Source organism: Danio rerio, chromosome 11, assembly GCF_052040795.2.
Source record: "Danio rerio strain M-AB ecotype USA chromosome 11, GRCz13ab, whole genome shotgun sequence".
Classification (NCBI taxonomy): domain Eukaryota; kingdom Metazoa; phylum Chordata; class Actinopteri; order Cypriniformes; family Danionidae; genus Danio; species Danio rerio.
This window is the reverse complement of record NC_141031.1, coordinates 1,779,548-1,805,039: the sequence shown is the minus strand read 5'-3', so window position 1 is coordinate 1,805,039 and position 25,492 is coordinate 1,779,548. Positions and strand designations below refer to the sequence as shown.

The following is a 25,492-nucleotide window of genomic DNA, read 5'->3' as shown; positions in this document are numbered from 1 at the left end:
CTGAGTGGTCTCTAGGTGGTTGCCAAGGTGTTACTAGGCGGTTTCTAGGGTGTCCTAGGTTGATGTTAGGGTGTCGCTAGGGTGTTTTGAGTGGTTGCTAGGCAATTGCTAAGGAGTTGCTAGGTGTTGTTAGGGTGTCCTATGTGGTTGCTAAGGTGTTGCTAGGGTGTTCTGAGAGGTTGCTAAGGTGTTGCTAGGTAGTTGCTATGATGTTCTGAGTGGTTGTGCAGGTGTTGCTAGGTGGTTGCTAGGGTGTCCTAGGTAGTTGTTATGGTGTTGCCATGGTTAGGGATTAGATTACAGTTTCTGTCTACCCCCGTCACACTGATATGGGGATTCTCTTTGAAATGGGTTTACCTTGTGGTTGTCTGGACGGATGGTAGACCTGCAGGTCGAAGGGCTGTGTGTTTGTTCTCTGCACCACTGTCACGTTGTTTCCCGTCCACTTGTTGGCTTTGGCGAGTGTGTTTGTGCGCCAGTCGGTCCAGTACACCTCCCCGCCGTACATCGTCACCGCAAACGGATGCGAGAGATACTCGTGTCCCCTGAGCACCTCGATCAGACCCGAGCCGTCATACTTGGCTGAATAAATGGCGTCAGATCTGAGACATAACACAAACAGACCATTTCAGACAAGTCCACAGCGCATACCTACGAGTTTTTGTTTCATTTCTAGTGGCTCCTAATAGCTAATGGACGGCTGCTTCTCACTCAGTGCTGTCTATGCTAATGAGCACAGCACTAATGGGCGGGGCTTTCCTCCTCTGATGACACGTACAAAGGGACAATATCAATCAAAGTGTTTTTCATCAAGTGGGATTAGATTCACACACTGTTGCCTGTGTTTAAACCCCTTATAAAAGTGATTTTTGCATAACAGCTCACTTTAAATTATGTTTATTTTTTAGCAAAATCTAAGATTATTGGGAATACAAATGATTTTATATGTTACCTACAGGTATAGTAAACCACATAGATTCTTGAAGTGTTACCTGGCGTCTATCCACAGAATGCGACGCTCCAGGTAGTCCACGGTGAGTCCGTTTGGCCAGCCGCCGCTGCCCGTCTCCTTATGGATGGTGCGTCTGCCGTGTCCGCTCATAGAGGCGGCTTCAATCCTGGGCATGCTGGCGTCCCAGTCGGTCCAGAACAGGATCCTGCAGGAGCGCAGCACTGATTTATTACACATGTGCTGGTTTTACAGCTTATTGTAGCGATTAACTGCTTAATGATGACATCTACTATCAGAATGTTCATCTAAGATGGAAAAAAGATTACTTTAACAGGTATAATTTAGTGCTGTCAAAAGATTTATCGTGATTAATTGCATGCAAAATTATATATATATGTAAGAATATACAGATGAAGTCAGAAATATTCGCCCCCCTGTTTATTTTTTCCCTCGATTTCTGTTTAACAGAGAGCAGATTTTTTTCAGCACATTTATAATCATAATAGTGTTAATAACTCATCTCTAATAACTGATTTCTTTTCTCTTTGCCATGATGACAGTAAATAATATTAGACTAGATATTCTTCAAGACACTTATAAACAGCTTAAAGTGACATTTAAAGGCTTCACTAGGTTAATTAGGTTAACTAGGCTGGTTAGGGTAGTTAGGCAAGTTATTGTATAATGATGGTTTGTTCTGGAGACTATTGAAAAAAATATAGCTGAAGGGGGCTAATAATATTGACCTTAAAAAGCCTTTAAAAAAATTGAAACTGCTTTTATTCTAGCCGAAATAAAACAAATAAGACTTTCTTCAGAAGAAAAAATATTATCAGACATACTGTGAAAATTTCCTTGCTCTGTTAAACATCATTGGGTAAATATTTAAAAAAGAAAAAGAAATTTAAAGGGGGCTAATAATTCTGACTTCAACTGTATATATATATATATATATATACAAGGGCGCTGCTAGGGGGGAAAGTTAGGATTATTCTAAAGGCCCTCGCATTTTGGGGGCCCCCAGAGATTATATTAGGGGCCCACGTAACCCCCCCAACCCCCCCCCCCTCTTCACTTTCATCTGCAACATTTTGTTTTCGTGAGGTCGCTGTGTCAAATTTCTCTCACGAGTGCCATTCGCGCCTGCTGTTCGTGCGTAAATCCACCAGAGGCCACTGTCGACTGACTGACTGACTGACTGACTGACTGACCCCACCCCACTCGTCGCTCCCAAAACCCAACCAACAGTGTTTTAAAAAGAAATGCAGAAAAAGAAAAGACCTTAATGATAACAATAAAATAATAATAATAATAATAATATAAATAATAACTCCTTACATTTATATAGCGCTTTTCTAGACACTGAAAGTGCTTTACACATTGGGGGGAATCTCTTCATCCACCACCAGTGTGCAGCATCCACCTGGATGACGCGACAGCATTTTGCGCCAGACCACACACCAGCTGATTGGTGGAGAGAAGCCAATTGTGATATGGGGATGGTCAGACAGAGGTCAGTAGGCAAATTTGGCCAGGATGGCAAGGTAAACCTACTCTTTTTCAAAGGACATCCTGGGAATTTACATTTTTTATCTTGGTTTTGATCTTGGTTTAACATTTCATCCGAAAAACGGCGTTCACTGAGCAGTATAGAGTCTCCTTCACTATACTGGGGCATTAGGACCCACACAGACCACAGGTTGAGCGCCCCCTGCTGGCCTCACTAACACCACTTCCGGCAGCAACCTAGCTTTCCCATGTGGCCTCCCATCCAGGTACTGAATAGGCGCAACCCTGCTTAGCTTCCATGTGAGAGTTGCAGAGAGTTAGCTGCCTGATTTTTACCACGATTTCAGATTTTACCTCATTCTCATACCTCATTCTGTATTATTTACTTGTTAATTACATACTTTTGGCTTTTGTTTTAGTTTTATCTACTTTCTAAAACCGTTCTTCGTCTGACTTTCTAAAACCGTTCTTCACGGTCGACTCCGCTCTGCGTCTCATGTTTGCCGACATACGCCACTAGACAATCTGGTAACAGAGGGAAAGCCGTCCATACAGAGGTAAGTGGTCAGCTGGTAGCCCAAAGTGGAACAACGTCTTACGGCCCTGTAGTCTTCACTTTAAAGATAAAATGCAGCCACATGTACTTTGGCTACATAATTTGCAAATGTATATAGGGCTACGTTTTCAGAATGAGCCTATGACGGGTTTACAATGACTTGCCAAATTACAAATGAATTAAATTAAGCTAGTTTAGCCTTTAAATGTCACTTTAGGCTTAATACTTGTATCCTGAAGAATATCTAGTCTAATATTATTTACTGTCATCATGACAAAGAGAAAATAAATCAGTTATTAGAGATGAGTTATTAACACTATTATGATTAAATATGTGTTAATTTCCGTTAAACAGAAATTAGTGAAACAAAATATACAGAACGGCTAATAATTCTGACTTCAACAGTAGCTTGAAGTGTGTTTTTGCAGTAGGAAACTGTGAATAAAGACATTTTTACCCTTCTCTGGGATCGAGAGCAATGGCTCTCGGATGCTCCACGTCTCCAGCTAGTAGTGTAGTGCGCATCGTCCCGTCCAGCTTGGCCACTTCAATCTGATCCAGATTACTCTCCACCCAGTAGATGTTTCCAGCAATCCAGTCCACAGCCAGACCCTCGGGAGTCGCTAATCCATACTGGATCACCACGTCAAAACTGGTCAGAGCTGCTAAGGGGAAATATGTATGAGATTTTTTGTTCGTGTGGAGATGAGAGTGATGCTGGCTGCACCACAGGACTGTGTAACGGCGGATAATATTTACATTATTAATCAACAAATCCATTTTGTAGAAGTAGTTTTTGACTAAAGAATTCTCGCGCGTGATTGGTTTCTAGTCCAAATATCTAAATGTACTTAAATCAAGAAGCTTTTTCCAGACAAGCAATAAATATTGTCTTCTTTTAAGAAATAATATGTTAAAATCAATTGAGTTTTTCCCTAAAACAGGCAAAATAATCTGCCAATGGGGTAAGCGAAATAATCTAGTTCTTCTTTTTGACATAAGATTATGTCCCTTAGACCGTTGGCAGATTATTTAGCTTGTTTTCAAGAGTTCACACTTAGATATTGCTTGATGATAATAGCAGGTTTGGTATGCTGTCCTGGGAGAGAGCCCTGAGCTCAGAGATACTTGAGCCCAGGGCTCCCGCCTGGTCAATGAGCATGTGAGGGGGTGCGAGATCAGGTAGTTCTCGAGAGCTCCCTCTGATAAAGGAGGAAAGGTGGAGCTGGGGTGGATGGGGGATTCTTCAAAACATGAAAATGAGGAAGTAATGCTAGTCGGGCTATTTATTGGCTGCGTCAGAAACCGCATACTTCCATACTATGTAGTACGCTAAAATCAGTATGCGAGCCGAGTAGTATGTCCGAATTCATAGATGATGACTTACTACTTCCGGCGAGATTCTGGAGTGCGCATCCCATAATGCCCCGCGAGAGAATTCATGAATGGGAGTGAAGCGACGCAACTGACACAGGTAGGTCACATGACCATGACAAAATGGCGGATGTAGTACGTCCAAATTCCATTCATACTTTTCACATTCATACTGTATATAACATACTTTTCTAACGGCCGAGCAGTACGTTTAAATTCAAATGCAGTACCTACTGATTAGTAGGCGGTTTCGGATGCGCAGCCATTGTGAGTTTGGAATGATCCAGATGGCTTACTTATGATTACAGGTGAGAGACCAGCTGCGATCAATCATACCACGTGCTCCTCTCGAAATTAGTTTGTGAAACTTCTTCACTTAGGGATAAACTCTTTGACTCGTTATTTCTTAAAACAATACACTATGTTTTGTTTGTTTTGATTTCTGAAAATGCTTCTTGATTTAAGAATTTTTAGAGATGTGGACTAGAAACAAGACAAAAACAATTCCAGGCATTTTTTGCAGTGTATTTTTACAATAATATCCAATGCTGTATCAACTCTTTTCTTAAATTGTCTGAAATATTTGGTTTGATGCTACCTCAATGATTTTCCCAGGGCCTACTCTGCTCTGATTGGTCGGACTGAACGCATATTTTAAGAGTTCATTTTTCAGATTGAAGTCACAGCAAACTCTAATTGTGGAACATACTCTTTAAAATTTGGTGAGTGGGTTTGACAAACCACCTGCAGGACACTATTTCCTCTCCATATGCACCAGACACCTTCTTATAAACACATTTGTGTATTTTCCTGCTTAATTTTACAAAAGTTATTAGTATTTATTGTATATTAATTCCTCTTGTAGCGTTTTTATTATTGTAGCAAGCAAATTTGGGCCCAATGCAATAATATTTGAAGAGTATGAGTGAAGAGTGGAGGGGTTAGGGCAGTGGTTCCCAACTCCGGTCCTGGCCATTTTGTATAGCTGTGTCACAAATTGTTACTTATGCACTATTCTACGCCATATTGTAGTATAAATAGTGTAAGTAGTGTGTTCACACTGAAAACTCTAAAAATAATAAGTGCACTTTAATTACCCGCACATTTCGCTAAAGTGAAGTGTGTAATGATGGACACTTCACGCACTCAACAACCGCAGGTTTGCTCACGTAGCGGAAGGGGCGGAGCTATCGGACGCACATGCTGGATCGCTTTATTTATTTTGGATAGTGAAAGCAAAATTCTCCAACAAGAGTGATTATAGCACCTCCTGATGATGAATGCGGTTATACTCACGGCAGGTATTATTTGATAATTCTGTCATTTATTTCACTGATTTGGCAACCGTAAAACTTCATCAGGGAAACGGTTTGAACTTCCCCTTAGTGAAAAACATTAGTGTGCCATTTGGGATGACACCACATACATATACAATCCTGTTGAGTGTGTAAGTGCATAAGTACATAGTGCATGAGTGCATGAGTGCGCCATTTGGGACGCGGCTTATGTCTTCCTTACTTAACACACCTGATTCAGATTCTCAGCTCGTTAACAGAGAGATCCATGAACTGATCCTTGTGTGTCAAATAAGAGAGACATACAAAATGTGCAGGGTTGGGGGCTCGAAGACCCGATTTGAGAACCACTGGGTAAGGATTAGGATGCAAATGAAGAGAGATTATCATACCACCATTCTCCGACAGCTTCCCTCTGTATATTTTGTCCTCCACGACGTCCGTCCAGTAGAGAGAGCTCTCGTTGAGGTGGAAATCCAGAGCGATGGTGTTTCTCAAACCAGGAACCAACACACTGAACTCTCCTTTATGAAGATCGATGCGTCTGATCTCGTGCCGGTTGGAGAAGATGATGAACGGTTTGAAGGGATCTGGAAAAACAACGATGAACCATAACTCATCATTCTCTAAAGCAGGGGTCACCAAACTTGTTCCTGGAGGGCCGGTGTCCTGCAGATTTTAGCTCCAACCCTAATCAAACACACCTGGACAAGCTAATCAAGGTCTTACTAGGTATACTTGAAACATCCAGGCAGGTGTGTTGAGGCGAGTTGGAGCTAAATCCTGCAGGGACACCGGCCCTCCAGGACCGAGATTGATGACCCCTGCTCTAAAGTAAAGTCTTCATGTGTTAGACACTTCTGTGTTTCTATTTGTACAGATAACTCTTTTGCATGTTTATACTTTGAGCTTTTTTTTTCTACCCGGAGAAAACCCATATCAACACCGTGAGAACATGCAAACTCCACACAGAAATGCCACTGAGACAGCCCGGACTCGAACCAGCGACCTTCTTGGTGTGAGGCCAGTGCTACCCTATTTTTCTTTTACAGTGCACACATGCCCGAGACATATTTGCTCTGTTGCTCTAAATGACTAGCATTTCTCAAAGGCATGCAAAGTACATCCAGTAATGCAGAACTCATGGTGTGTTTGGCCGAGTGGGCCGCTCCGCCACTTCCAGTCACTGTAAATCTTCAAGCCCTCCTATTTTCTTCTCCCATTTGCATTCTTTCGTGACACAAATAAACCACCACTTACGCCGCCAAACAGTTTGCCGTCATTTTCCTCATGCCTTCTGCTTCAAGCCGTCTCTTAAACCCAAACCTCCTTTCTTTCAGGCTTTGAAGAAAACACAATCAGGCCCGCTTGTAATCTCTTTATAGGAGACCACTTCCTGTATGCGGCTGAATGTTTTCCTCCGGTTGTCATCTTCTGCCGAACAGTGTGAACCGCAATGGTTTTCATATCTATTCTAGTTTTTCTGCAACCTTTAGTGGCTCTTTCCAGCGTTTGGCATGTGCTGTAAAACACTTTTGAATTATGTAGATTATTGTTGATATATTACTGTTTTTCCATTTGAACTTTCCCAGTGTTACAGAATTATGGGGGGAAATAAAGCATTTGACAAAGACAAAACAAAAACCAAAAAGCTCAAGACAACATTAGAGAGATTTGGTCTTCAGTTACCAATTTACTGATTCAAATAATCTGGTCGGAGCAGATCTCTGGTTAACGACTCACTGATTTATATGATCTGGTCAGAGCGAGTCAGCAGTTAACAACTCACTGATTCAAATTATCCAGGCAGAGTGGATCTCTGGATAACGATTCACTGATTCAAATGATCTAGTCAGAGTGATTATCTGGTTAACGACTCACTGATTCATATGATCTGAACAAACAGAGTCCATAATAATGAATCACTAATTCAAACTATCTGGTCAGAGTGATTCTCTGGTTAACGACTCACTGATTCATATAATCTGAACACACAGAGTCACTAATTAAAAAATCACTGATTCAAACGATCTGTTCAGAGCAAGTCTCTGGTTAACAACTCACTGATTCATATGATCTAATCAGAGCAAGTCACTAAATGAATCAATGGTTCAAATGATCTTGTCAGATTGAGTCTCTGGTTAACGACTCACTGATTCATATGATCTGGTCAGAGTGAGTCACTAGATGACTCACTGATTTAAATGATCTGGTCAGAGCAGGTATCTGGTTAAAGAACCACTGATTCATATGATCCAGTCAGAGCGAATCTCTGGTTAACAACTCACCGATTCATAAGATCTGTTCAGAGCAAGTCTCTAGTTAATGACTCACTGAATCATATGATCTGGTTAAAAAGAGTCATTAATTAATAAATGACTAATTCAAATTACCTGTTCAGTGCGAGTCACCGGTTAACGACTCACTGATTCATATGATCTGCTCAGAGCAAACCACTAGATGAATCAATGATTCAAATGATCCAGTCAGAGTGACTGCCAGGTTAACAACTCACTAATTCATATGATCTGGTCAGAGCAAGTCACTAGATGAATCAATGATTCAAATGATCCAGTCAGAGTGAGTCTTTGGTTAACAATTAACTGATTCAAACGATGTGGCCAGAGCGAGTCACTAGTTAATGAATCGCTGATTCAAATGATCCAGTCAGTGCGTGTATCTGGTAAAAGACTCAATGATTCATATGATCTGCTCAGAGAAGAGAGTCAATAATTATTAAATAATTGATTCAAATGATCTGATCTGAGTAAGTCACTAGTTAAGGAATCACTGATTCAAATAAACTGATGAGAGCAAATATTGAGAACACAAGTCACTGATTCAATTGATGCAATCAGAGCGAGCTGCCGGTTACCAATTCACAAATTAAAATGATCTGGTCAGAGGGAGTCACCAGTTAATGAATCACTGATTCAAATGATCTAGACAGAGCAAATCTGAAGTAAACAACTCATTGATTTGAATGATACGATCAGAGCAAGTCTCTGGTAAATGACTCACTGATTCATATGATCAGGTCAGATTCCATAATAACTAACAAATATGCAGCACATTACACTCATTCATGGTAAAACTGTGATCCAAATGGATGGGATTGACGTCTGCAATTGAAACACACCCTAATGCAAGCCTCCACCTAAGGCCGCTCTCACCTGTGCTCCTGCAGCTCTCCATGTCAGGTTCGAGGGCCCATCCTTCATAGCAGGAGCACTTGACATTGAACTTGTCCTGTTCACAGCGCTGGCTGCACTTCAGGTGTTTGGCGCAGAAGCCCTGGATCTGGCACGTCTTGTTGTTGGTGCCCAGCTCCATTCCCAGCGGGCACGAGCACAGAACGCCCTCGCCCGGGGCCACCGTGCAGTTATGACTGCAGCCGCCATTCTCCAGAGAACACAGATCTGAAGGAGGACAAACAATACAGTTAACCCTTGTGTATTGTTCAAATTGACTCCCCTTTGGTTATGTTGGGGTCTGTTTTTGCCCCATTGACTTCCATTATAATCACAATTTTCTGATTGCAGAGACATGACAGCATATAATCATGCATTCTTGATTGCTGCTGGAAACAGTTACCGGCAGGACATGCTTCACATGGTACATCGGTATCAAGTGTGAATACTTTCATCACAATACAGCATTAAGTCAGTTTGTGCTCTTACCGCAGAGTTTCTCATCGGAGCCGTCAGGACAGTCGTCTTTGCCGTCGCAGAGTTTCTCAGCAGGCAGACAAATGTTGGAGTCATTGGCACACACGTGATGGGACAGCTTACACACCAGCGCCTCGCAGTTATCCTCATCTGAGTTATCTTCACAGTCACTGTCACCGTCGCACACCCAAGCCTTGCTGATGCACCGCGCTACACAGCAAACACACACAAAACACTCCTGTTAAGATTAAAAACAGCAAGCCATTCTGAAGTTACTTCAGGACTTGAAAAGTTCTGGGAATGACCTTTACTACATACATTATAAGTATATATGATATATATCAAGTAAACACACAAGTATAGTGTCTTAGATGCGATTATTTAATATTTGCATGATATGGATAAAAACAACAGCAATGTAATGCTTCCCTATTAGATTTCCGAACATGCATCCCGAGGTGTTCCCAGGCCAGCTGAGAGACATAGTCCCTCCAGTGTATTCTGGGTCTTCCCCGAGGCCTCCTTCCGGTGGGAGATGCCTGGAAAACCTCCTTATGTAGGCGCCCAGGAGGCGTCTGAAACAGATGCCCGAGTCACCTCTGCTGACTTTTCTGGATGTGGAGGAGCAGCAGCTCTACTCCGACTTCCTTCCGGGTGTCAGATCTTTAAGAGTGCACCCTGCCACCCTGTGAAGGAAACTCATTTTGGCCGCTTGTTTCCCAGATCTTGCCCTTTCGGTCATGACCCAAAGCTCATAACCGTAGGTTTGAGTAGGAACGTAGATGCACCAGCACATCGAGAGCTTTGCCCTTCCACTCTTCCTTTACCACAACGGACCGGTACTTCGACCGTCGACCGATGTCAATCTCACGTTCCATCCTTTCCTCACTCATGAGCAAAACCCCAAGGTACTTGATCTCTTCCACCTAGGGTAAGGACTCTTTTCCAAGCTGGAGATGACAAACCGACTTTGTCCGGTGGAGCACCATGGCCTCAGACTTTAAGGTACTGATTCTCTATGTTGACCTCAAGGATCAACGTATATGAAGAGATGATGCCAACCATAGAGGACTTCTAGAGGTCTCCATAATCCTGGACCAGGCCGTATCCTGAGCAGATGCTGTGGTGGTCACGAAGAGAGTGGAGAGCATGAGACTGACTCCTGAAAGACCTCAGTGACAGACGAGTCTCCGCATTGATGCCGTGGGCCAGCCGGTGATCTACTCACAGCTGCAGCTTCTCCACGATGGACATCCAGTGTTCTCCACCCTCCGGTTCCTAGACTGCAGCTCTGCACAAGAAGTTTGGCTGGAGGAGAAATGGTCATGCCCAACTGAGCCTGGTTTCTTTCGAGGTTTTGTCCTTCACTTTGGTCAATTGGTGAAGTTTGTTCCTCGCCACTGTCGCCACTGGCTTGCATGGTTTGGGACTTTGAAACTGCGCATCGCTGGATTAGCTCTTCAATGTTTGGACTTGCAGCAGTGAAAATTGAACCACACTGAATAGAAGTTCAACTCTGAAAACTGGAATGACTTAATTTCAATTTGCTAGAACTTCTGTCTTAAGCTGCTTTGACACAATCTACACCGTAAAAGCGCTATAGAAACAAAGATGAACTGAATTAAATTGAACTATTAAATTGAGAACATGCTATCAATACTTTGTGCATTATTACCAGAGTCCCTGCAGCCAAACTTCACTGCTGGATCACACATGTGCGTTACACCCTCGCAGTTCTTTTCATCGCTCAGATCCATGCAGTCGGTGTCCCCATCACACCGCCAGCGCAGGGGAATACACAAGCCGTCCATGCGACACTGGAACTCATCTGTGTGACAGCCACCAGGAGGACGGGTTGCTGTTGAGAAAAAAACAAAATTAAACAGAGAGTTTAGGGCAATTCTCAAACAAATATTTTAAATAAATATTCGAGAACTATTCATAGAATTCTCATTCAACTGTAAGACACTGTAAGAATAGTTGTATAAGTTAATAAATAAAGTTATTAGCTCACTTTCAGACAACCCAGGCTCATTGCGGATATGTACCCAGGTCTACATTTCTGGGAACACTGAAATACATAACCGGAGGTACGTCTGCTGGCAGTTTTTGTTTTCGCAAATCCACCTGAGGCAGCTGTGCATGCTTTCTGATTATCTCAAACTTCTCTCACACGTCATCTTATTAAGTGTATATTGCGCCCTCTTGTGGATAAACGCAGGAAGAGGACGCGCAAAAGAAATTTGAGATCATCAAAAAGCATACACAGCGGCATCTGGTGAATTTCTGAACACAAAATCTACGAGCAGACGTACCTTCGGTTGCATATTTCGCTATCCCCAAAAATGTAGACCTGGGTACATATCCACAATGGGTTGTCTGGGTTGTCTAAAAGTGAGCTAATAACTTTATTTATTAACTTATACAACTATTCTTACAGTGTATAGCATTGTTTTAAACTCTAGCGTCTAGGATATATCTATAAATTAGCTTTCTAACATAATTATTGTGCCATTTCTCATCTTACAGTCTCCTTATCATGCATACCATTATGTTTTCATGTTCGTCATTTGTAAGTGTCATTGGAGAGAAGCATTTGCAAAAATAACAATAGTAAGTTCTTCAGAGGAGAATAAAGCTCTTGTTGTGGTTGTGTGAGGTGGGATTAGTTTGTATTCATCCCTTTTTAAATTCATCATCACCCTGTAATGTGCCTCATATCTAACTCCAGTGCTAACAGAGCCGCTGGCAAAGACGTTTATCCTCAGGAGAGAGAGAGAGGAGAGTCTATATTTGGATAAAAATGGCAGTGGTGTATTTTAACACGAGGATTCCTCATTAATTAACATGTGATTTGTAACTGCAGAAATTTCACGTTGTTATTTATATGGAACAGCACTTGAGCCAAGGATAACCAAAGCATGAATTACATGATCAGAAGCTCAGATACCGTGACATACGGAAGTCCTTACATGACTATACTTTTCTTTCTTGTTTTCTCGTGATCATAACTAAATGTCCTGTGATCTCGACAAATCAAAAGTTGTTTTCTCGTGATCGCGACTTAATTTTCTTAAAGATATCAACATGAATGCATTAAGGAAGCCAAGCCTAAGCTGAACAGCAGTGATCTCCGATCCCCCAGGGGGCGCTGCATCAAGTCTCCTCATTCATCTATAAGCCAAATCAGCACATGGGTTCAGGACTACTGCGGCAAACCTTTGTCTAGCACCACAATATATAGGTACATCCACAAATGCCAGTGAAAAATGTACTGTGGTAAAAGGAAGCCCTATGTTAACAGTGTCCAGAAGTGCCGTCGGCTTCTCTGGGCTCAGAGGCATCTGAGATGGACCATCACACAGTGGAAACGTGTACTGTGGTCAGATGAATCAGTACGTCAGGTATTTTTGAGGGAGAAATGGATGCCGTGTGCTCCGGACCAAAGAAGAAAAGGATCATCCAGAATATTACCAGCAACAAGTTGAAAAGCCAGGGTCTGGGATGGTATAGGGTTGTGTCAGTGCCTTTGGCAAACGTAACCTGCACTTCTGTTATGGACCATTAGTGCTGAAAAGCATATAGATCACAAACTCCTGCAGCAGAGGAAGAGGATACAGGTACTGGACTGGCCTGCCTGCAGTCCTGACCTGTCTCCAATAGAGAATAAGTGACAACAAAGACCCCGTACACATAATGCTGGTGTTTTAGTTTATGTTGTTTATACACAACCAGCGAGCTTCTTGCTGTGAGGCGACAGTGCCAACCACTATGCTACCATGCCGCCCGACAATAAACAAATACAAATAAATAAAATGAACTGACCCTGGTTGGTGCAGTTAGCGTGGGTCTCGTCGCTGTAGTCTCCGCAGTCGTTGTCTCCGTCACAGGTCCAGTAATCAGGAATACATCGACCGCTGTTACACTTAAACTGAGCGCTGGAGCATGAGTGACTGCAGCCGGCTTCATCACTGTTATCACCACAGTCATTGTCTGAAACAGGTCAAGCAGACAGATTTAACTCACCAATAGAGGACAAACATCGTGTGTAAAAGAATCCATATTATGCTTTAAAGCACACTGACTGTCAAAAATTTGGACACACTTGACTAAATCTATACGTTTCTCAATGGAATAATAAAGACAATTTTCCTTGAGGAGGGTTTTGTGGTAACACCTTACTTGAAGGGGTGTTCTTTAGAAACCTTTATAATCGTGATTTGTCATTGTCAGGATTGTTAATGAGATTTTATGCATGCTTATAGAAACTGTTATTAAGTGTCATTCGCTCTGTTAAGACATTTAAATGCAATTTTTTTTTTTTAATAAAATAAAGGAAAATAAATAAATAAAATAAACAAATAATTATTAAATTAAAATGAAATTAAATAAAATAATAAATTAATTAATTAAAATAAATAAAATAATTAATAAAAAAATGAATAAAAATTAAATTATTCATAAATAAAAATAAAATAATTAATAAAATAAAACAAAATAATATTTATTAAAAAAATAAAATAAATAAAAGTAAAATGAATAAAAATAAAATAAATAAAAATAAAATAAATAAAATTAAATTAAATAACTATTAAAAAATAATAATAAAATAATAATGAAATAAAATGCAATTTAATTAAATTAATTAATAAAATAAAAAAATAAAACAAAATAAAATTAAATTAATTAAAAAATAAAATAAATAAAAATAAAATTAATAAAAATAAAGTAAATAAAAATAAAATGAATAAAATAAAATTAAATAACTATTAAAAATAATAATAAAATAATAATAAAATAAAATGCAATTTAATTAAATTAGTAAAATAAATAAATAAAAATGTAACTAATAAAATTTAATACAATTTATTAATTAATAAAATAAAAATAAAATAAAATAAATAAATTGAATTATAAAATAAAATAAAATAAAATAACGTTAGTTATGAGCCTGTATTGCATTTAGCCTATAACATGCTCTTATGTTTTTATTGTTTTACATTTTGAGGGCCACAAAAAATGCATATGTGGTTTTAACATCAACATGCATTAAGGCCTGTCCAATTTCATACGGTATGCATCTCATCAACATCTCCTGAAGCGGTTTGAGCGATCGGATTTGTACTCATCTAGAATACATTTGCACCTGCCCTTTTCACAAAATACTTAAAGTGACCAGATGCGAACATCCCCACAGGCTGAAACATGAACACTTCACATTAACATAATGAAAGTGGCATCTTTGCATTTTAGACACACATTTGACAACATCAATATAAAACATGAATAAATAATAAACATCACAGAAACTGCATAGATCACACATGCACCACTGGGAATGAACGTTGTTAATATTATTACGCTGAACCTCTTCTTATTTACTAGCGGTGTTAGTTGAAGGGGCAGGATTTAAAGGGACAGTCCACACAAAAATTCATTATTTCATTTTATACTTTCCTGATTTTAAACCTTTATGAGTTCTTTCTTCAGCTAAACACAGCCGAAGATATTTTGAAGAATGCTGGAAACCTGTAAGCATTGAATTGCATTTGTTTTTTCTACTATGCAAGTCAATGATTAGAGGTTTTCAGTATTCTTCAGTGGTTAAATAAAAAATTACACTGTCACCACGTCACATTAAAATAAAACGTAACCTTAAATTTATGTAATAACATTATTATTGAAGTGTAAATAAAATAATAAAAAACAAACAAAAATACACTTTATTTTAAACCTAAAAATTAAATTAAAATAAATAAATAAAAATAAATAAATAAAATAAATTAATTATTTATTAAAATAAATATCAATTAAATAAATTAAATAAATAAAATTAATTAACACTGATAAAAATAAAATCAATAAATGAAATAAAATTAATTAATTAATTATTAAAATAAATAAAATAAATAAATTAAATAAATAAAAATGAAATTACATTATTTAACTCATAAAATAATTATTGAAATAAATAAAAAATAAAATAACTAAAAATTTAATTAATTAATAAATTAAATATAAAAAATTAATTATTTACATGAATAACAATACAAAAATAAAATAAAATAATTAATTATTAAAATAAATAAAAATTAAATTAAATAAATCAAATAAATTAAAATAAAGTTATCATATTTAATTAATAAAATAAAATAATTATTAAAATAAATAAAAAAACATTTGTTAATAAATTAAATATAATAATTGATTATTAAAAAGAATAAAAATCAAATAAGATAAATAAAATTAAAACAAAATTAATTAAAATAAAATGAATTAATAAATTAAAATAAAATAAAATGAAAACATTAACAAATTGATTGAATATTAAAATAAATAAAATTAAAATTAAATTAATTAAATAAATAATTATAAATAAAATTACGTCAATAAATTTATTAAATTTAATTTAATGATTATTAAAATAAAACAAAAAAAATAAAATTAATTAAAACAAAACAAAACAAAACAAAAATAAAAAAAATATTAATAAAATAATATAAAGCTTAATTTTGACATATCTTAAAACAATATATTTTTAACTTGTCTAGAAAATGCTTCCTAATTTAAAGTCTTTCAGATATTTGGACTAAAAACAAGCAAAAATCTAAGCAAAAAATATTTCTTACATCTTGTTGATCCATTGACAGTCAATGTTTCTTTTATTTTTGAGTGAATTATCCCTTTAACCATTTAACAGGCACCCTATCAGAAATTGTTGGTTGTTACAGACAGAGTCTTGCTGCAGGTGTTTTTAAGCTCTTATTACACAGGTGCATGTTGATCTATGCACTAACCGGTTGGGTTTGGACAGTTGAACTCATCAGAGCTGTCCCCACAATCCTTCTCTGCAACACACAGCCAATGTGACACAGGGAGAGGGTGAATGGTCGAGAGAAGAGGACATGACGTTACACAGGTGATCAGCACACAGACAAATGAGGGAGAAATCGCAGTAAAAAGCTCACCGTTATCACAGCGCCAGTTGATGTTGATGCAGCGGCCGTTGTTGCAGGTGAACTGAGTGAGCGGGAAACAGGTTGGGTACGCTGACCACATAAAACAACAGCACAAATCATTAGTAATAATCATACAAAGGCACATATGACAATTGAAAACATCTGAACTGAATGCATTGAAATCAAAGCAACTTTTTAAAGGATTCGTTGACAAAATAAAATAAAACAAAATAATTATAAAATAAAATAAAAATAATTAAAATAAAATAATAAAAAATTAAAAATGTAATTTAATCAATTAATTAAGAATTAACTAGTGTCTGTCTAATATTATGATATCCCTTATACCAAAACCCAATTACCTTAATAGCTGTAAAATAAAATAAAATAAAATAAGACTAAATAACTTATTAATAAAATAAAATATTAATGAAATAAATAAAAAATAAAACAAAATAAAGTATTAATAAAAAAATAAAAATGATAAAAAATAAAATAAGACAAAATAAACTATTAATAAAATAAAATATTAACAAAATAAAAAAAGATTTAAACAAAATAAATTATTCATAAAATAAAATAAAATAATTAAATAATTAAGAATTAACTAGTAGCTGTTTTTTATTAAGATATTGTCTGTTCATTAGCACTTTTAAAGTACATATTTCACATCTCTAATGGCTAAATTCAATTACCCTGATAACTATAAAAAAAAATAATAATAAAATAAATAATGATAAAATTAAAAAAAATAAAAATTAAATTAAATAAACCAAAATAGAATAAAAGATTAATATTTTTTAATAAAATTTCAATTAATAAAAAATAAAAATAAAATAAAAATAAAATAAATAAATAGATAAATAAATAAATAAATAAATAAATAGATAAATAAATAATAAATAAATAAATAAATAAATAAAGCAAAATGAATAAAATAAATAAAACAAAATAAAATAAAACAAAACAAAACAAAAAAATAAATAAAATTAATAAATAATAAAAATGATCTAAATAAAATAAAATAAATTAACAATTAACTAGTGGCTGTCTAATATTAAGATATTTTCTGTTTATTAGTACTTATAAAGTACATATTCCACATTCATAAAACCTAAACTCAACTACTACCTTAATAGCTATTAATAAGCAACAAATGAAGTTTACTGAGGCAAAAGTCATAGTTATTGGTTTATAAATAGTGAGAATTGTACCTTAAAATAACGGCTGACCAAATATTTAGTTTTGTTAATATTGTTAACAAACTATTAATATGAAATATTGCTGTAAGTGTTTCCATCTTTCCTTCAAAGATAAACATAATCTAAACTGAGTTGTCATAATCAACTGTAGTTGTGTCTAAAAGCATTGCATGCATATTAATGAGTGAGCTCATGAATATTAACGCATGTGTTTGATTTACCGCAAGTTGATGGTTCGTCAGAGCGATCACCGCAGTCGTCGTCCAGATCGCAGGTCCAGGAGATGGGGATACAGCGGCCGCTGTCACACGAGTACTGATTTGGAGGACACGTCCGAGCTGCAAAACACCACCAAAACATTCACATCGGCATTCATGTGTGCTTCAGGACATCAGTATTCCAGTGCAGATACACACAAAGACAATACAGTGCGTCTCTTACTCCTGCAGGACACATTCCTCACACAGATAGATAATGTTACGGTTAGCTTAAAGAGCTTTAACTACTGTAAATCAATCTTACGCAGCAGTTTCATTGGTATAAATTGTATTCAGTAATGATAAGTCACTTAAAAATAATAGTGTATCCTAGTATGAAGGTCAAGAGAGCTCAAATGTGCTGCCGCACTTTAAAAAACACCCTTACATTAGTAGTTTTAGGCATTCTGTGATTCATTATTTTCTGATTTTAAACTGCATTATGGGATTTTGATGTTTCTTCCAACAATTTTTTACCTTGAAAAGTTGCAAAAAGTGACTTTTATTGTGATTTGTAATAGTTTAAAAAAAGTAATGCATTGTCTAGTTAAGTGTTGTGAAAAAAATTAAGTTAAATTAAATAAAAAATAATAATAATAATTTAATAAATAAAATAACATAAAATAAAATAACAATTAAATAGTTTATAAAATAAAATGTAAAAAAAAATTAAATAAAAGAAAAGAAAATTTTATTAAAATAAATACAATAAATTAATTAAATTAATTAATTAAAAATAAGGAATAAATGAACAATAATAATGAAGTGTGGTCAGAAAACTGAGTTATATCCAAACACACGCGTTGTTCTTGTGCCCTATATGGTGATGCAGACGCCTCCAAAACCCCACAGGTGGACAAATCTAAGCTTGTGTTTATTAAAACAAATATAAATATGCAGATAATCAATAATAATAATAATAATAATAACATTATGCAAAAGTAATTTGTCATGACTAAGTATGTGTGTACCTGAGCATGTGGTGTTGGACTCGTCTTCATCATTGCCGCAGTCGTTGTCTCCGTCACACAGCCAGCGCATCGGGATGCAGCGGTTATTCTGACACTTGAATCTGTCTGCAGGGCACGTGTGCTGATCTACACACAAACACAACATGTGGGTATGGGTGCGTGTGTGTGTGTATGTGTCTGTCTGTGTGTGTGTGTGTGTGTGTGTGTGTGTGTGTGTGTGTGTGTTCTTACGGCAGAGTTCAGCGGTCTCGTCGCTGTTGTCCAGACAGTCGTTGTCTCCGTCACATTTCCAGCGCTCCTGAATGCAGCGGTTGTTCTTACAGGCGAACTCTCCCGGCTGACACTGCGGAGGGGGGATGTATGACGGATTCGCTGGAGACACACACACACACACACACAGACACACACACACACACACACACACACAGGTAGAGAGAGAAAGAGAAAGAGAGAGACAAACACAGTCAGACAGACAGATAGACAAACCAAACAAACACACACACACACACACACACACACACACACACACACACAGGGATACACACACAAACACAAACAAACATATAAAAACAAACAAACACAGGCACACAAAAATACGCACACGCACACATAAACACACAGGTAGACAGACATACACATATGCAAACGCACACACATATACAAGCAGACACACACACGATATATATAATATATATATATAACACACATGCACGTACATATACACACATATACACGTGCACACACAGAGACACACACACATATACACAGACACACATACACACACATTTACAAACACACACACATTGATACACACACAAACACAAAAAAGACACACACATATACACACAGACACACATGCACGCACATATACAAATACACATACATACACACACACACACACACACACAGGGAGACATATACACAAACACACACATAAACACAGAGAGAGAGACACACACACACACAAACAAACACATATACACACAGACACACGTGCACGCACATATACAAACACATATACACAAACACACAGGCACACGCACACACATACATACATACACAAAAACACGGAGAGAGAGACACACACAGTGACAGACACACATACATGCACATATACAAACATGCATATACACACACAAACAATTTCACACATACAAACACACACACACACACACAGAGACACACACATATACACACACACACACACACACAAACACAAATATACACACAGGTGCACACACACAAAAACACACAGAGAGACAGAGTCACACACATATACACACAGGTGCACACACACACAAACACACACACACACACACACACACACAGAGAGAGAGACACACACATATACACACACACAAACATACAAACAGAAATATACACACAGGTGCACACACACACAAACACACACAGAGAGAGACACACACACATACACACACACACAAATAAAAATATACACAGGTGCACACACACACACAAACACATACACAGAGAGAGAGACACACACAGAAAGAGAGAGAGAGAGAGAGAGAGAGAGACACACACACACACACAGTAAATGTAAATAAGTCTGCTGAAGGCCAAACTCCCCTCTCAAAGGAGGCTTTCTGTTTCACACACACACACACACACACCAAAGCTCTAGATGTTCAGTTCAGCTCGTGCTTGTGTCACTGTGAAGTCTAGAAATACTGCAGTGCCTGACAGAACCAGATTGGCCAGCATTTTCTCACTTCATACTCCGTCAGGATTGAATGGGACTCTTATTTTGTATTGTCTGAGCACTACCTTTTTATAATCAGATGGACAGCTCTTTAAAAACAGGTTGAACCATCCAACATACTAGAATAACACACAAAAGCGCCGCAGTCCATCATCTCTGGCACCCTCATTAAGGCTACTGTACGTCTACACTGATCTGGATACCAAAGAGCTGTCAAACGTGATTCATTTCCAAATCTTTAAATAATTCATCACAAATGATGAAAATCAATTATTAAAGCACATTAAACGTAGTCATTAATGCATGTGTTTATTACCCTCTATGCTAACCGCTGCAGTGGAGACAGAATGAAGATTGTGTCTGACTCCATCATGAGCTTGGAGGACTGCATCCATACATCTCTGACATGACTCAAATCACTGATTAATAAAGTCATCTGGAATGAAGAAGAAAGCCTTCAGCAGGACTCCCAGAGCTCATCAAGAGTCTTTGTGTTCATCTTCAACGCCTCCTCCTTCATCTTACCCCAGACATGCTCAATAATGTTAATGTCTGGTGACTGGGCTGGGCAATCCTGGAGCACCTTGACCTTCTTTGCTTTCAGGAGCTTTGATGTGGAGGCTGAAGTCTTGATACCTCAGGCTGTTGATGTTGCCATCCACTCTACAGATCTCTCCATACTGAATGTGATCCCAAACCATGACTTTTCCTTCACCAAACTTGACAGATTTTTGTGAGAATCTTCGTCCATGTGGGTTCCAGTACAAAATAACAAAAGTACTTTTGACATGTGGTTCTCTACTTTCAAACTTATGAGACAGTTTTGAACTGAAAATATTTTCATGGCGGTCGAATTTTTTTATAAAAGTACGTCATCGCTAGGGCCAGACGAAATCTGCGGACGTTTTCTTGCTATTTCTGCAGAGAATTTTGGTATAAATCTGCGGATTTCTGCGGAATTATTTTGGAAGTATCATAAATAAAACCCTAATATGTGAAATAAAAAAAAATATATATATTTTTTAAACTCTAATTTAATGTTTACAAAGCAAACACAATTAGATTCACTTTATTTGGTAAACAAAGCAAGTCTCACATATAAAAGACCTACTAAAAGACAGAAAATATGACTGTACAAACTGCATTGTACATAAATCAGATGAACATTTTCATATTAGTCAATAATATTACTGTAATTAATTTAAAAACTGAATAAATATAGATTTACACACATTTACTCAAGTAAATAAACAGAATTAATGATGGGCTTAAAATCTGCGGAAACCTGCAGAAAATATACGGAAAATTCTGCGCGCAGATTCCGTGTGGGCCTAGTCATGGCTAAGAAAAAGAATTAGGATCATAACAACTCAGGTGTTTTATAATTTGGTGTGTAAATGTGTGTGTAGTGCGTGTTCACCTTTACAGCTGGTGTTGTCAGCGGGGTCCAGTAATTGGTCCTCAGCACAGGCACATGACCTGCCGGTGGGCGTGGCCAAACATAGACTACTGCAGCCGCCGTTATTGGATCGACATGCGTTACTTCCTGTGATGAATACAGAAAAATAACACCCAATGAGCATTTACAGGCTGAACTGCCTTACTTAATTATTACTAAACATCTAGACACAATAAAAAGTGAAATTATTCGCATTCAATAAAAATTGTTTTGACATAACGTAAGTCTGTGTGTATTTATTATTTATATGCAAAATTAACAGGCGAAGCAGTGGCGCAGTAAGCCTCACAGCAAGAAGGTCGCTGGTTCGAGCCTCGGCTCAGTTGGCGTTTCTGTGTGGAGTTTGCATGTTCTCCCTGCGTTTGCGTGGGTTTCCTCCGGGTGCTCCGGTTTCTCCCACTGTCCAAACACATGCGGGACAGGAGAATTGAGTAGGCTAAATTGTTCGTAGTGTGTGTGTGTATGTGTGTATGAGGTTGTGTTTCCCAGAGAGGGGTTGCGGCTGAAAGGGCATCCTCTGCCTTAAAATGTGCAGGATAAGTTGGCGGTTCATTCCACTGTGGCGACTATGGATTAATAAAGGGACTAAGCCAGAAGAAAATGAATGAATGAATAGGTTGTGTTTCTATGTGTGTGTGGATGACAGTAAATAATTTTTTACTGGATTTTTTTTAAGATACTAGTCTTCAGGCAAAATTAGGCAAGTTTGAGAAAGTAGGCAAGTCATTGTATAACAGTGACCTTAAAATTGACCTTAAAACAATTAAAAACTGCTTTTATTCTAGCCAAAATAAAACAAATCAGACTTTCACCAGAAGTAAAAATGTTATAGGAAATACTTTGGAAGATTTATGAATCTGTTCAACATCATTTGGGAAACATTTGATAAAGAAAATGAAATCCACAACACATATTGTAACTTTACCTAGCTGCTGCTGGGCGTCATACATGCGGATCTCAAAGATTGGTGGACGTTCGTTGCGTAGCAAAGTGACTGTTTTGGTGTTCTGGTCCAGTTTGTAGATGCTGCCGCTGCGATACTCGTTCCAGAACAGGAAGTGCTTATAATGGCACAGGCCGAAAGCGTGGTTCAGTTCCTGTCCGTCATAAACCGTCTAAAAGAAAGCATATGATATTACATGATCTACAACTGGAGAGTAGAGCAACTCTTGTTTTCCATTCTTTAAGTACGCATAAAATCAAAACTAACCACAGTGATGTTGTAATGCTAGCTCACATTGCTAGTTGTGTGCTGAACAATCCATCTGTGCATGTCATTAAAAAAACAATAGCTCTTGTAATCTTTAACTGAAATCAAAAAATGCACTTCCTGTTTGTGGTCAGTTAAATTCTCAGATTAGGTCAGTCTGAGGTATTGGGCGTGGCTTACATACATAACCACGCCCCTCCAGCTGTCAGTCAACAAACAGAAATGGTGGGGAGGAGGAGTCTGTTAGGCTTTAATAACTCTCCCCAAACCCTTTTCTCCATCTTTCTGAATGAAACGCCTACTTTACTACATCCAATCAGCTCGCAGTAGAACAAAACAAGCCACGCCCACTGTTTTCACATGTAACATTCCATTTCTCTAGGAACTGCGTCACGATACAAAAGAAAAATAGTCGTGCAAACCTTTTTTTTTTCTTAGTGCACAGATGAATTGTTCACCATCAAGCTAGCAAAAAGCTTGTAGTTTCTGCCAACCCGACTCTACACCATAACTTTTCAATCCAGATGGATGGGGCAACCATTACTGCATCCAAAATGGTGAAAAGCCTTGGAGTAACGATTGATGACCAACTAAACTTCTCTGACCACATTTCTAGAACTGCTCGATCGTGCAGATTCGCACTCTTTAACATCAGAAAGGTCCGACCCTTCCTATCTGAACATGCAGCTCAACTCCTTGTTCAAGCTCTTGTTCTCTCCAGACTGGACTATTGCAACTCTCTGCTAGCCGGGCTTCCAGCTAACTCTATCAAACCTCTTCAGCTGCTTCAGAACGCAGCAGCACGAGTGGTCTTCAATGAACCTAAAAGAGCACATGTCACTCCGCTGCTCATCCGTTTGCACTGGCTGCCAGTTGCTGCTCGCATCAAATTCAAAGCTCTGATGTTTGCCTACAAAGCGACTTCTGGCCTTGCTCCTTCTTATCTGCTCTCACTTCTGCAGATCTATGCGCCCTCCAGAAACTTGTGTTCTGTGAATGAATGTCGCCTCGTGGTTCCATCCCAAAGAGGGAAGAAATCACTTTCGCGAACGCTCACGCTCACGCTCAATCTGCCCAGTTGGTGGAATGAACTTCCTAACTGCATCAGAACAGCAGAGTCACTCGCTGTCTTCAAGAAACGACTAAAAACTCAACTATTTAGTCTCCACTTCACTTCCTAATCTGCAATTGCCTCTCTGGATATACCACTAACTGTTCTCAAAAAAAAAGTACTAATACTTTCCTTCTTAGACTTTACAGACTTGAAACTTGCCTACAGCACTTATTCATTGTTGCTCTTCTAGTTGTGTAAATTGCTTCCTTGTCCTCATTTGTAAGTCGCTTTGGATAAAAGCCTCTGCTAAATGACTAAATGTAAATGTAAATGCAGTATGAGCTAACGAAATCACTACTGTTAGTTTTGATTTCATGTGGACTTCAAGTGCGGACACATGTCTGAGTTGCTACGAGTGTGATCTGTGAGGTCAGTGGTGTCGGGGCACCTTGCGTGCAGTGGTGTTGAGATAAACCATCTCGATGCGGTCATAATACGCGTCCACCCAGTACAGGATGCCCTGAGGGATGTCCAGACTCAGACCGTTGGGCCACAGCACCGTTTTTGAGGTCAGCAGAACGTTCCGGTTAGTCCCGTCCATCCAGGCCCGCTCAATCTTCCCTCGCTTGCTCTCCTTCGGGTCCTCTTCCCAGTCAGTCCAATACATCCAACTGAAAATGCAGAGCTCAGACTCAAAAACAAGTTCCTCTTTGCTGCAGTGTTGCTGGACATGCTTAAAAGCTGATATTCCTATCGTATACAGTATTTCTAATTTCTAGTTAGTTTATATACATACTTTTTTATCTTTTGTACAACAGGACAGTTTCATTGCATCTGCTTGTATATAGTTTTACATGAAGGTATTAGGGATGCAACGGATCTCATTGTGGAGTTTCTGTGGGTTCCAGCATGGCAAGTAAAGGAGATACAGCACAAATACGCAGGTGAGGCCGTTTTTTGTTGTTGTTGCAAACATAGCCTAGATCAGTAGTCTCTAACAGGTGGCTCGAGGTCTGTGCTTACCTGTCAACCCTCCCGTTTTTCCTGTGTTTCTCCCGTATTTTCAGTCTTTCACCGAAGTGTGGCAAATAAACCTTAAAGTGCAATCCTGCCTATATGTAACCCATACCGCCAGACCACCAGGGGTCGCCTCTTGCTCTTATTTGTGAGTCTGTGCCGTGCTTTCGCTTTGTTCATGCATGAAAACACTTTGAAATAAATATATAAACAGCGGAATTCCCTTTCCTTTTCATTACAGGTGCCGTCTCCCCTTCATATGCAATCCTCTAAACAGTCACGGTGC

At 38.1% G+C, this 25,492-nt stretch overlaps 1 protein-coding gene across 11 annotated transcripts in view; it reads right to left on the bottom strand.

Annotated features, from left to right (window-relative positions):
• Window positions 1-25,492, bottom strand: part of lrp1aa (low density lipoprotein receptor-related protein 1Aa) — a 222,310-nt gene that overhangs the window by 96,348 nt on the left and 100,470 nt on the right. For 3 of the 11 annotated variants that reach the window (XM_087272960.1, XM_087272952.1, XM_087272954.1), the window contains exons 13-28: window positions 24,638-24,860; window positions 22,851-23,040; window positions 21,887-22,012; window positions 18,975-19,115; window positions 18,744-18,869; window positions 17,737-17,853; window positions 16,323-16,403; window positions 16,152-16,202; window positions 13,180-13,347; window positions 11,030-11,212; window positions 9,367-9,564; window positions 8,860-9,105; window positions 6,079-6,276; window positions 3,475-3,682; window positions 993-1,157; window positions 358-602 (exon numbers count right to left, since the gene is read on the bottom strand). In XM_087272960.1, coding sequence (XP_087129086.1) covers window positions 358-602; window positions 993-1,157; window positions 3,475-3,682; window positions 6,079-6,276; window positions 8,860-9,105; window positions 9,367-9,564; window positions 11,030-11,212; window positions 13,180-13,347; window positions 16,152-16,202; window positions 16,323-16,403; window positions 17,737-17,853; window positions 18,744-18,869; window positions 18,975-19,115; window positions 21,887-22,012; window positions 22,851-23,040; window positions 24,638-24,860 — 2,666 coding nt within the window. The remainder of the gene's footprint in view (window positions 1-357; window positions 603-992; window positions 1,158-3,474; window positions 3,683-6,078; window positions 6,277-8,859; window positions 9,106-9,366; window positions 9,565-11,029; window positions 11,213-13,179; window positions 13,348-16,151; window positions 16,203-16,322; window positions 16,404-17,736; window positions 17,854-18,743; window positions 18,870-18,974; window positions 19,116-21,886; window positions 22,013-22,850; window positions 23,041-24,637; window positions 24,861-25,492) is intronic. The other 8 variants (XM_087272962.1, XM_087272957.1, XM_087272959.1 and 5 more) reach the window with 3 other exon arrangements.